Source organism: Thamnophis elegans, chromosome 4, assembly GCF_009769535.1.
Source record: "Thamnophis elegans isolate rThaEle1 chromosome 4, rThaEle1.pri, whole genome shotgun sequence".
In the NCBI taxonomy this organism is placed as follows: Eukaryota; Metazoa; Chordata; class Lepidosauria; order Squamata; family Colubridae; genus Thamnophis; species Thamnophis elegans.
Window position 1 is genome coordinate 132628722 of NC_045544.1, and position 13257 is coordinate 132641978.

Here is a 13257-nt window from a genome sequence, read left to right on the forward strand (position 1 = left end):
ACATTTGCTGTCTTTCAGAAGGGACTTTTGGAAGAGTCCTTTTGGATCAAGTGTTTCCTGTGGTTCGAATGAATCTAAAGCAGGGATGGACAGTAGCACGTTCCTGCATGTTTCATTCTCCAGTTCATAATCCTACAAATATTTGCTATCAGAATAACAGAGTTGGAAGGGACTTTGGAAGTGTTCAACGTCAACCCGCTGTTTGCGCAGGGCACCCTAATCCAGACAAATTACTGTCCAGTTTCTTCTTAAAAACCTTCAGTGATGGAGGATCCACAATATCTGAAGGTAAACGGTGCCACTGATTAATTGTTCCATCAGGAAATTTCTCCTTAAGTCTTAGGTTGGTTCTCTGCTACTCTGTTTCCATGAAAATAAGACCTCCCTGGATAGTAAGCCCAATCAGGCTTTTGAGCGCATGTGCTAAAATAAGCCCTCCCCTAAAATAAGCCCTCCCTGAAAATATTGCAACACAGCAGCAGCCATGAGGTGACCACGCTTGCCGCCTCCTGCACCTCAAAAATAATAAGACCTTTCCAAAAATAAGGCCAAGCGCTTATTTTGTGGGGCAAAAGAATATAAGACCCTGTCTTATTTTCGGGGAAACACGGTAAATAGATAGAATAGAATAATAGAGTAATTCCCATTAAGCACTTCTGCTAGTGGAACATTGGGAATTGTAGTGACTAAACAGAATAACAGACTTGGAAGGGACCTTGGAGGTCTTCTAGTCCAACCCCCTGCTTAGGCAGGAAATCCTATACCAGTGATGGCTAACCTTTTCCAGACTGAGTGCCCAAAGTGCCCGCACCCCCTGAACCCCCCCTAAATGCAATGCACGCATGGCACCCATGCATGCATCCTGCCCCCGGGCATACACACACGGCCCCCTGCATGCACCTCACCCCTGTGCATGCGCGCAGCCCTCACATGCGCTCTACCCATGGGCATGCACGGCAGAGACCCGGAGACCACCTGGCCAGCAGGAGGCTTGCATGCACGCGCAGCAGAGCTGAACTGGGGTGAAGGCTCATGTGCCATTAGAGAGGTCGCTGTGTGCTATCTCTGGGGTGTGTGCCATAGGCCCCACATTACAGCCCTATCCCATTTCAGACAAATGGCTATCCCACAATCCCGCATTCACAACTTCTGGAGGCAACTTCTGTTCCACTGATTCATTGTTCTCACTGTCAGGAAATTTCTCCTCAGCTCTAAGTTGCTTCTCTCCTTGATTAGTTTCCACCCATTGCTTCTTGTCCTACCTTCAGGTGCTTTGGAGAATAGTTTGACTCCCTCTTCTTTGTGGCAACCCCTGAGATATTGGAACACTGCTATCATGTCTCTTCTAGTCCTTCTTGTCATTAAACTAGACAGTGTGACATCTGCTCTGAATTTGTTTCCCACTCCTTTCTGAGCCAAATACAAAATGCTTGCTTTAAAAAGAAACTCCATGCTTTGGGCTCTGGTTGACTGTAGGAGGAACCATTTTAGTCAGAACATTTTCTGGGTGCTTTCCAGAGAAGTACGTATATGTAAGTGTGTGTTTTTGAGTTTTTGTAGTTTTCTTGGCAAGATTTTAAGATTTTCTTTCTGGAGCCAAGAAAGTGAGACTGGCCCAAGTTCCAATATTTTTGTGACCGAGGCAGTGGTGGGTTCCGGATCCCGTTCCAACCGGTACGGTTGAAACGGGCCTGGCGGCGCCCACATGGTTGCGCGCACATGCATCTTACTGCCTCCACGACGCTCCGGCTGCTCAGCGGAGCGGAGGCGCTGTACATGCCATGTGCTTGCACGGAAGCGTCAAAGACTTAAAAGACCAGTAAGGAGCTCAGGCGGGCAGGTGGGCCCTCCAGAGCACCGTACAGGAACTGTATCCGATGCTCCGGGCAGGCTCTGGTAAACCCGTATTGGGGCATACCGCCTGCACCCCACCACTGGACTGAGGGAGGCAGAACTCCCAGTCTCCCAGTTTCTAGTCTGGTGCCTTGAACCCAGTACACCAAACTGCTTCTCCATCCAGATAGTAGGCCAAATTAAAATAGGCGTGGGCCTTCTCTGCAGTCACGCTTATTCTGCGATCTTCACCTTCTTTGCTTTGAGAAGAAACCTTTCAATTCATTAGTTCCCCATTTTAAAGGACGCTTTATCTTCTCATCAGGTTGTAGATGGTTTTGTTGTGAAGGTTTTTCCTGGTTTTTATTGTTTTAAATTGATGGTTGCAGTGATTGAATTGGGGTTGTAGGCTGCTGCCGTAGATTTGGTAATAAATATGGACAGTCCTTACTTCACCACTACTTATTTAGCAACCAAACTTGGGGCAGCCCTAAATGAGTGGTACGTACAACCGTCGTTGGGAGTTCCAGTGGTCGCAGCACCCCTGCAGCAAACCAGTAGTAAAATAAATTGAGACCCACCACTGGTGTAACTTATTATACAAACCCAGGCAAACCTGATTTATTAAAAGAAAATAGCATTTAAGCAAACCGTAATATTGCATGCTATGTGAATCAGGTCGTTTTGTGAAGAGTCAACGCATTAGTAGAAAGTAGGTTACATTAAATATATCCCAGAAGATAATGAAGTCTGCCGTTGCTTTAGAGCAGCCTTCCCCACACTGGGGCTGCCAAAAATATGATGATCTATAAACTTCGTAATTCCCATTAAGCGCTTCCGCTAGTGGAACATTGGGGATTGTATGACTAAACAGAATAACAGAGTTGGAAGGGACCTTGGAGGTCTTCTAGTCTTACCCCCTGCATAGGCAGGAAACCCTACACCACTTCAGACAAATGGTTATCCAACATCATCTTAAAAACTTCCAGTGTTGGAGCACTCACAAATTCTGGAGGCAAGTCGTTCCACTGATTAATTGTTCTGTCAGGATATTTCTCTTTAGTTCTAAGTTGCTTCTCTCCTTGATTAGTTTTCACCCGTTGCTTCTTGTTCTACCCTCAGGTGTTTTGGAGAATAGCTTGACTCCCTCTTCTTTGTGGCAGCCCCCGAGATATTGGAAGACTGCTATCATGTCTCCCCTGGTCCTTCTTTTAATTAAACTAGACATGCCCAGTTCCTGCAATCGTTCTTCATATGTTTTAGCCTCCAGTCTCCTAATTATCTTTGTTGCTCTTCTCTGCACTCTTTCTAGAGTCTCCACATCTTTTCTACATCGTGGCGACCAAAACTGAATGCAGTATTCCAAGTGTGGCCTTCCCAAGGCATTATAAAGTGGTATTAACTCTTCACGTGATCTTGATTCTATCCCTCTGTTGATGCAGCCTAGAACCGTGTTGGCTTTTGATCAATAAGCTTTACTGGCATTCAATTCACTGCCAGGTAGCCCACAAATGACAGCAGAGCCCCGCAAAGCGGAAAGTTTAAGAGAGTACAACATGAGTTTATTATACGAATTAATATTAAACATCTTTTTAAGAAAAAAAGTATGTATGGAAATAAATTCTAAAAGACCCACATTCACAAACATCACAAACGACTCTCATGTGTTTTATTCTCCCCTCCCCTTTTCGGTTGCCTCTTTTCCTTCTGAAGAGAGAAAGCAATACAAACATTACTGTCATGGATTGTACATTGTTTGAGAGAGGGTGGGGGGGGGGAACCTAAACTTTTGGGAGCTGGTCTTTGTAGCCTTGAAAACACATATACAGGGGCAGGGGGAGAGAGAATATGAGAAACTGAACAAAAAGCATTTACTGTACCATCCTAACAAAATTATTCCCTGGATATCATTAATGGGAATTGCCAAAGGCTCAGAGCCAAACTGTTCTTTTCCAAAAACCACTTCCAAAATTGACCAAGGACTCCTGACGTAAAACTTACTGAGAATCTGTACACGGAGACAATAATCCCCCTTTTTTTTTCAAAAGATGTCCAAACTTTGCTTTTACGCAACGCAACAGCAGTACAAGAAATTTTGTACTGCTTGCAAACTATATATATATATATATAGTTTATTGCGAATTATCCTAAAAATACGAGTACCAGGTGTAGTTATAAAAGAAGAAAACAGACATTGCAATCTCCGGAACTTTAAAATATATTGCTCACTTAGCTTTTGTTAGCCACTGCTAACATCAGAGTGTAAAATCCATTAAAGAGATATCTGCCTTTATACACTATTAATCAATTTGGCCATTGCTTGCCGTGATAGGCCCATCCATCAGCCTGCCAACAGTGAGAGGGAAGAAGATGAGTGTGTGTGTGTGTGTGTGTGTGTCTGTGTGTCTGTGTGTCTGTGTCTGTGTGTGTCTGTGTGTAAGCCAGAGAGCAACATCAGACAGCTCAAGGTTATTCCCTGGGGATGAGCAGCCCAAGCTGTGCTCAATAGGGGAGGAAGGAATAGGAGCATGGATTAACATGCCTGTTGTAAAAGCAACAAAGCTAATTACAGGTGGAAGTTGGGTGGATGGGCCTATCACGCAAGCAATGGCCAAATTGATTAACAGTGTATAAAGGCAGATATCTCTTTAATGGTTTTTACACTCTGACAATGTTAGCACATCCAGGAAAATCAATAAAAGTGGGAAATTAGCCAGTATTTTCAGTTAAGGAGATGCAAACACAAGACCTTTTGAGTTTTATGGATTTTTTTTTTCTTTCCAGCTCTGTCCAAACAGCTAGCTTACTCTGAGGGGCAAAGACTAAGTATCCTAAACTAGGAACCTGGATTGGTATTATGGCATTAATAATCAACTGCCTGTCCAGGGAGAATGCTCAGTTGCCTTTCTTGTTCACAATTTATTTTGCAATCAAAGTTCTTTTCTCCAATCTTCATAATAGCTTGGAAGCTAGGATTGGAACCCCAGAGTAAAAAAAAATATATCCCTTTTTCCCAAGATGCAATGATGTTTTTCAATAATAATAATAATAATAATAATAATAAAATCCTGGCTTGGAAAGAATAAAAAGAATCATTCAGGATTTTCCAGCACTAGCCTGGCGTAAGCCTCAGAAAACTCTCCAAGTCTTTTAGAGCAACATGGATATATATATATAGGCTTGTCCTGATTTTTATAAGCCTCTTATTGGGCCGTGTGTGTGTGTCTGTGTGTGTGTGTGTGTTTGTGTGTGTGGAATCCCGGTAATACGCCAAAAAGAGAACTACACGCATTGTCCGATTCTCTCCCAAATTGGGAGGCAAGGATTGGCTTCTAATTAAACCTTGTCGTATACGGGGAGCAGAGCTAAATCTTGCATCTCTAAAACACCAGTGAAGCTTACGGAAAGCCATCTTAAACAGACTCAAGAGATTTGCCAGCTCATTTCCTTACATCCCATTGTCCCCGAGTAAAAAAAAAATCACAAAAAGCTTGAATAAAATTTTACAACATTTCGCATCTATTGCTGGGCCTTTTGGTCTAGTCGGGTGCATTAGTAACAGAGAGAGGTATAAAAGGCAGGGGTGGCTTCAAACATTTTAGCAAGGGATTCTCTGCCCGGTTGCTGGGTGGGCATGGCCATGTGGCCACGGCCTAATTGTTCTCCTACACCATGGCGGGTGCGGGGGGGGTGTTTTTGCCCTCCCTGGACTCGGGAGGCTTTCCCCGAGGCTCTTGGAGGGCGTAAACGGCCACCCCAGGCTCCGGAGACCCTGGGAACCTCCCAGGCCTTCTCAAACTTCCAGTAGGTCCGTTTTTTGCCCTCCCCGAACCTCTGCGCGCACCCTGAATTTACCTACATCCAAAATGGGCCGCGTGGGGACTCCGGGGAGGGAAGGGGCGGGCGGGGACAGCTAGGAGTGGGATTTGGGGGTTCTCACAACTGCACAGAATCTTAGCTAAAGGTTCTTCCAAGCCCCTGCGAACCCCCAGCAGCCCACCCACAACAGGTAACTCTTTGCATGCTCAGGAGCCCTCTGCCACAGATCCAGCTATAGCAGAGGCCCCAACTATACACGAACCGATATTCTTAAAATGCCAGGGAACCTGGGCAGGGAAGTCCTGAAAAGTCCAGGTAAATCCTTGACTTACAACCATTTGTTTAGCAACTGCTCAAAGTTACAACGGCAGTGGAAAAAAGCCCGACTTACAACCAATCCTCACACTTACGACTGCACAGCATCTTTCTCCCCCCCCCATGGTCACCTGATCAAAATTCAGATGCTTGGCAGCATCCTGGGGTCATGTGGTCTCCTTTTGCGAATCTCCCAGCTGGTTTCTAAAAAGCTTGGCTTAACAACTGTGGCAAAAGAGGTTGTAAAATGAGGCGCAACTCACTTAACCACCACCTTGCAGAAGTTCTGGTCCCAGTTGTGGTCGTAAATCGAGGACTATCTGGATCTGCATTGGCACGCGTTTCCCCCCCCCCTTTTTATAACCACAAGGTTCTCCTTGTTATTGGATTTTACTTCAAGAGAGATAAACCCCCTAATGACTGAACATATACAGTATATATAATCCTTTCGCTCCTATTCAAACCTCTGCATTAGACACATGATCAAAACAGACTAACATCTGGAAACAGGCAGCTTTGCTACCATTGCCTGTCGTCACTAGGGATGTAAACAGCAAAAGCAACTTTCAAATCCCCCCAGGTATTACCAATTCTGTCCTTAAACATGCTCATGGCATGATTCACCCAGGAGATGCTTGACTGGTTTCCACTCAGTAGCTTGCATGAATCCAATTACTCTAGCAATAATAGCAATAGCAGATTTTTATATACCGCTTCATAGGGCTTTCAGCCCTCTCTAAGCGGTTTACAGAGTCAGCATACTGCCCCCAACAACAATCCGGGTCCTCATTTTACCCACCTCGGAAGGATGGAAGGCTGAGTCAACCCTGAGCCGGTGAGATTTGAACCGCTGAACTGCTGATCTAGCAGTCAGCTGAAGTGGCCTGCAGTACTGCACTCTACCCACTGCGCCACACATACTCTGTGTTATAGGTCATGGTTTATTCAGTTTATCCAGTACAGCAAGGTTAGACAAGCTAAGGTGAGCAATGCAGAGGTGGGTTTTCCCAAGAGGCAACTGGACTTTCTGGTTTTTCTTTGAAAATGTTTCGCTTCTCCTCCAAGAAGCTTCTTCATCCTTCCCTTCCCCACCATCCAGTCAGAGCCGAAGAAGCTTCTTGGAGGAGAAGCGAAACATCTTCAAAGAAAAACCAGAAAGTCCAGTTGCCTCTTGGCACCTTCGGGACAACCATGATCTGGATGACCGAGAATCTCCATAAACTAAAGATGAGCACAATATTTCTGAACCTCAGCAACCTTTTAATAGCAATGGCACTTAGACTTACATACCGCTTTACAGTGCTTTGCAGCTCTCTCTCAGCGGTTTACAGAATCAGCCTGTTGCCCCCAACAATTTGGGTCCTCATTTTACCCACCTTGGAAGGATGGGAGGCTGAGTCAGCCTTGAGCCTGGTGAGATTTGAACCGCCAAATTTCAGGCAGCCAGCAGGTTGCCTGCAGTACTGCACTCTAACCACTGCGCCACCCTGGCTCATATTAAGATATGTGGACTTCCTCCCAGAATCCTGGGGATTCTGGGTTGAAGTCCACGTACCAAGTTGCTGAGTTTGAGAGATCCTGGCTTAGCATAAATGCATGAGCCCCGAAATTGGTGACTGTTTTTCAAGGCTTCACATACAAGTCCTACCATTAGTATTAACGCCATCCTTCAGTAGCGATCAATTAAAAAGCTGCCTACATTTAGCAGGCATTGTGCTTTTATCTATGTAGTTATAAAAAAAAGTTGAGAGAAATTGTCACTTTAAACGAGGACAAGTGTAGTCCGTCCTTTTCCCAATGAAGCTTAGCCCCAAGTTTCTAAACTATGGGTGTCAAACTCGCAACGACACATTGTTGTCACGCAACTTTCCCCCCCTTCGCTAAACCAGGAGTGTGCGTGGCCAGCGCATGATGCATCCAGCCTGCGGGCCGCGAGTTTGACACCCCTGTTCCAAGCCATCTCAGCAAGGGCAGGACAAGACTAAGGGCATAGGCCATAAGAACTATAAGAGACACCGAATTCACAGCAATGGGGAAAGGACAATATATAGAATGTAAGTTTTCACACCGTTCTTATTTTTCAACCTGGTTCTCTTTTCCCAGCAATGCAAGGATTACAAAGTTATCAGAGAGGTTGCGCGGAAGCAAAATGGGATCCAGGTTTGGGTTGAGAGACAACAGGAACAATGACAGCAGAAATGCCCCGGGAGGTCAAAAAAGTCAATATGGCATCCACCAACATGAGATCAGACTCCCAACTTCTTTTACATGTAAAAAAAAGTTGGAGCTCGTCAGCACCCAGAAACATTTTGTAAATAAAAAAAATGCTGAGTAAGCATAAATGGTTAACCTTCCAAGATGTACTAGAATTTTCTTACGGGGATTGTAAAATGAAATCAGGAGATTTAATAAGAGAAGGATATGCTTCCCAATGGTTTTCTTATATACAATCAACAGAAAGGTTTAAAATGGATAAACAATTTAAGATTTTGAACAAAGACTGAGTTTGAATTAAAATTATATATACCAGCGACGAATATGTTATTGCCAAACTTATAAACTTTTGCTGAAATATGAGATCGAAGAACAACTGAAAGAATGTATGATAAATTAGGCTAGGAGGTTGGCTATAGTGTAGAAACAGGAAAACGTGGTTGAAAGGACTCAAATTTACATTGCGTGCTCTAACCTTAAAAAGATTTTTTATGAAATGATGTATCACTGGTATTTGTCATCAGAGAAACTGCCTGGAATGTATAAAGGTACTTTGAATCTTTGCTGGAAACGTAAATGGCATGAAGGGACTTTTTATCATGTTTGATGGACTTGTAAAAAAGGCCAAAACATATTGGATAGAAATACATGCATTAATTCAGAAGATCTTGAAGTATAGCTGAAACCAGAGGCTTTTCTTTTCGGCTAATGAACAAACAACTAGGGGAAAAAAATCTCAGAACTTTTTCTTTATGACAACTGTAGAAAGATTATTCTATGCTGAAAAAATGGAAGAGCTCAGCACTATGGTGCCTACAACAGAGGAATGATTGGTAAAAATGATAGAACTTGCGGAGATGGTTCAATTAACCTCTTTGGTTTGGGGAAAAAAACAAATATCTACATTTATGATCACCTGGAAACTCTCATAGACTTTTCGCACGCAACAGAAAAAAATGCAGTTATGATTTGTGGTAATCATGATTAGGGGAAAAAATGAATAATTTAAAAAAATGAGGGTCTTTTTAAAATCATGCAGTAATTTTATAACTGTATATTTGCTGCAAAGGAATACAAAGAAATCAGAACTCTTTCTTTTCTTTTCTTTTTCTTTCTTTCTTCTGCTCTTTATTAGAAGATGTGTTGGATTGACTGTGTTTTGTAAAACTTGATTAAAGGAAATATTTTGAAAAAAAAGTGGAGTTTTTATCTTGTTTGGAGGTGCTGTCTTGACTTTTTTGACACCCTCACTCCCACAGACACCCCTGAATAAGGGGAAATATCTATCACAAACGGCTTCTAATTGTGGAAGGGATCTGCAGGGACATTTTTTCGTGGAGGAGGGAAAAATTATATTATTCTGACTATCACACTCAAACAGCATGATTCAGGTATCTTTTCTATTAGCAGCAATAATTATATAATTATAGTAAAAATCATCATCCACAATACAGCAAAATCTGGAGGGCCCATCCTCTCTCTGAATGAAAGGACACACGTATCAATTCGTTCAAAAGTCATGGTTTGAAAACAGCAGCCAGCAACCACTTTGGAACAATGGTGCGGTTTTTCTTTCATACATCCGAACCACATTTGAAATAATAGATTATCGTTATCCAGCTTCAAAGATTGGTGTATAAAAGATTAGGTCAGTTGCCAGTTTTTTCTCTCTCCCTCCTTTTTTTTGATGGTGGTGGGGAGCTGGATTCCTCAGAGTTGAAAAAAGATAGAAGAGGTTAAGACCCAAATTCTTAGTCACTGGATTAAAAAAATCAAAACATGCCTTCATATGTTGACTTCGGATCGTTCCAGAATAGAGTCATCAGCATAAAAACTATCTTCCCTTTTAACCATCATGGTTTCTCATCTTATTTGGCTTCCACCCCCTCCCTCAATTGACAATTCTGGATCTAGAAAAGAAAAAGAGAGAAATATGGGAATATTAACAAAAGCTTGAATGCTTTACAATGCAGGTAATCCTCGACTTGCAATGACAATTGAGCCCAACATTTCTGCAGCTAAGCGAGGCAGTTGATTGTGTCCCATTTTGCAACCTTTTGTGAATTGTAATTGTGAAAAACAGACATAATTCATTTCTTTTAGTAGCTTCAATCACTAAACAAACTGTTGAGGACTAGCAGAAATAGACACTGAGCGTGTCGATCAGAAAGGTTGGCAGTTCAGCGGTTCGAATCCCTAGTGAGGTGTAATGGGGTGAGCTCCCGTTCCTTGCCCCAGCTTCTGCCGACCTTTCTGATCGACAAGCTCAGTGTCTATTTCTGCTAGTCCTCAACAGTTTGTTGCCAAACTTATAAACTTTTGCTGAAATATGAGATCGAAGAACAACTGAAAGAATGCATGAAAAATTAGGCTAGGAGGTTGGCTATAATGTAGAAACAGGGAAACGTGGTTGAAAGGACTCAAATTTACATTGCGTGCTCTAACCTTAAAAAGAATTTTTATGAAATGATGTACCACTGGTATTTGTCATCAGAGAAACTGCCTGGAATGTATAAAGGTCCTTTGAATCTTTGCTGGAAATGTAAATGGCATGAAGGGACTTTTTATCATGTTTGATGGACTTGTAAAAAAGCCAAAATATATTGGATAGAAATACATGCATTAATTCAGAAAATCTTGAAGTATAGCTGAAACCAGAGGATTTGGGGGTCTTAGCAGCTGCTGGAACCCACTCATGGTTTCTCCTTAATTCCCAGTTGCTTCTCTCCTTGATTAGTTTCCATCCATTTTTTCCTGTCCTGCCCTCTGGTGCTTTGGAAATTAAGTTGTGGCAGCCCCTCAAACACTGGGAAACCGTTATCAGGTCTCCCCTAGTCCTTTTTTTCTCTATACTAGCCAAACACAAATCCTGCAACCTGTTCTTCCTATGTTTTAGACTCCAGGCCTTTAATTATCTTAGTTGCTCTTCTTGAATATTTCTGTTCAGAGTACCTAGCAAGCAGGGACGTGCAGTCACTAGAGGCAAGGGAGGCGGGGCCTCACCAGTCTCCTCAGGGAAAGGAAAGGATTTTAAATAATTTTCTTAAAATAATTAAAGCCAGGGTAGTTGCTACCAGATTTCAAGTCACATTGGCTTGGTGTCTGCTCTCAGTATTAACTAGGAGGAGGCCAGAGAACTAGGGGCCTCTTTTGCATAAGGATTTTTTCGCCTTTTAAGAGTTAAGCAAGGGTTAACAAGGGAAGAATTTCTTATGCAAATGAGGCAAGTATTCTCTCGCCTCCTGTAGAGGGCATTTTTAGAGGCTTTTTAGAGTTTTCTAGGAGCGACTAGCTCAGTCTGACTTCAGAGCTCTGGCTTTTCAAGAGGGCAGGGTAGGGCAGGGAGAAGCAGAGTTGAAATCGTCTCTGAAACAGCTGGAAAAGGTCCGTGTGTGGGGAGGGGGGAGGAATTCAAAAAGTTTGATCGGAAGGCAGCAGGGAAAGGCGGGGGGGGGGGGTATGGCAGAGGAGCTGCTTTCAAGCCTTTGGAAAATATATCCAATCCAACTTCTGTGTTTGTGTTTGAGAGTGAGTGAATGAGAGAAGGATCGAAGTTTTATGTCTGCGTGTGTCTGTTTGAGAGAGGGGGAGGAAGGAGAGAGGGAGGAAGGAGAGAGGGAGAAGAAAAACAATGGGAAAACTTATTTTGCAAGAGGGAAAAATGCTGTCGCTTTAAATCGAAACTTAGCATGCCTGGCTGTGGAATTCTGGGAGTTGAAGTCCACAAGTCTAAAAACAGCCTCACCGGGGCTAAAGCTGACCGCACGTCACTGCTAGCAAGTGAATTTATGATAGTTGGAAGAAAAGTGAGCAAACCTTATTGTACTTCTTTTGATGGCTCTTCTGCTGCAGGTAATTTTCTTCTTATTTGGCAGTCCTCATCTGAAACACAGAGGCAGGAGATGGTTGAAGCCTGCAGAACTGCAAAGGCCCAACTTTGCAACTAGACTAGAGTTGGTGTCAATTCAAAGGCAGGGAAAAACAGTGTCAGCGACAGGCTGTTCTTGCGGCCAACTATAAAGACGATTGAAGAGTCATGGTGGCGCAGTGGTTAGAGTGCAGTATTGCAGGCGTACTCTGCCTGCAGCCAGGAGTTCGATCCCGACAGGCTCAAGGTTGATTCTTTCCGAGGTTGGTAAAATAAGGACCCAGATTGTTGGAGGATAATTTGCTGACTCTGCAAACCGCTTAGCAAAGTGCTGTAAAGCATTGTGTAGCGGTAGATACCATATTTTTCAGAGTATAAGATGCTCCAAAGTATAATACGCACTTAGCTTTTGGGGAGGAAAACAACTGTGCCTCTCAGCAATTTGCCTTCTTGCAGCAAACAGCACGTTTCAGTTTCAGCACAGCCTGATTAGCACAAGCAACTGATTGTCGATGATGAGCTGTTTCAGGCTGCAGGGATTGCCATAGCCTATTGCCGTCTCCATGCGCCCCATATAAGAGCCAAGGTGGCGCAGTGGTTAAATGCAGCACTGCAGGCTACTGCTAGATCAGCAGGTCAGCGGTTCAAATCTCACCGGCTCAGGGTTGACTCAGCCTTCCATCCTTCCGAGGTGGGTAAAATGAGGACCCAGATTGTTGGGGGCAATATGCTGACTCTCTGTAAACCGCTTAGAGAGGCCTGAAAGGCCTATGAAGCGGTATATAAGTCTACTGCTATATTGCTATATTTGCCCTCCGAATCCCATTTAAAGCCTCCGCATGCCCCATTTTTGGCCTCCGGGCACCCCATTTTCTGCCCATTTTGGGCGATGGCAATCAGAATGGGCAGAAAATGGGTCGCGCAGAGGCCAAAAATGGGATGTGGAGGCTGAAAATGGGGCGCACGGAGATGACAATAGGCAATGGCAATCGCTGCAGCCTAAAACAGCTGATCATCGGGAGGCCCGACGATCAGCTGCTTGTGCTAATCAGGCTGTGCTGAAGCTGAAACAGGCTGTTCGCTGTTTGCTGCAAGGAGGCAAATTGCTGGGAGGCAGAGGCCAAGGGGGGGGGCAGGCGGGTGGGCAGGGCTACATTCGGTGTATAAGACCGAAACAAACAATACGGTAAGTCTAAACGCTACCGTAT

General features: G+C 43.7%; 1 protein-coding gene across 2 annotated transcripts in view; it reads right to left on the reverse strand.

Moving 5' to 3' along the window:
• Nucleotides 1–8785: 8785 nt before the first annotated feature.
• Nucleotides 8786–13257, reverse strand: part of CUEDC1 (CUE domain containing 1) — a 97688-nt gene continuing 93216 nt past the window's right edge. For both annotated transcript variants that reach the window (XM_032216808.1, XM_032216807.1), the window contains 2 exons: nt 11998–12063; nt 8786–10091 (listed from right to left, as the gene is read on the reverse strand). In XM_032216808.1, the coding sequence (XP_032072699.1) occupies nt 11999–12063 (65 nt within the window). In that variant the 3' untranslated portion in view covers nt 8786–10091; nt 11998. The remainder of the gene's footprint in view (nt 10092–11997; nt 12064–13257) is intronic.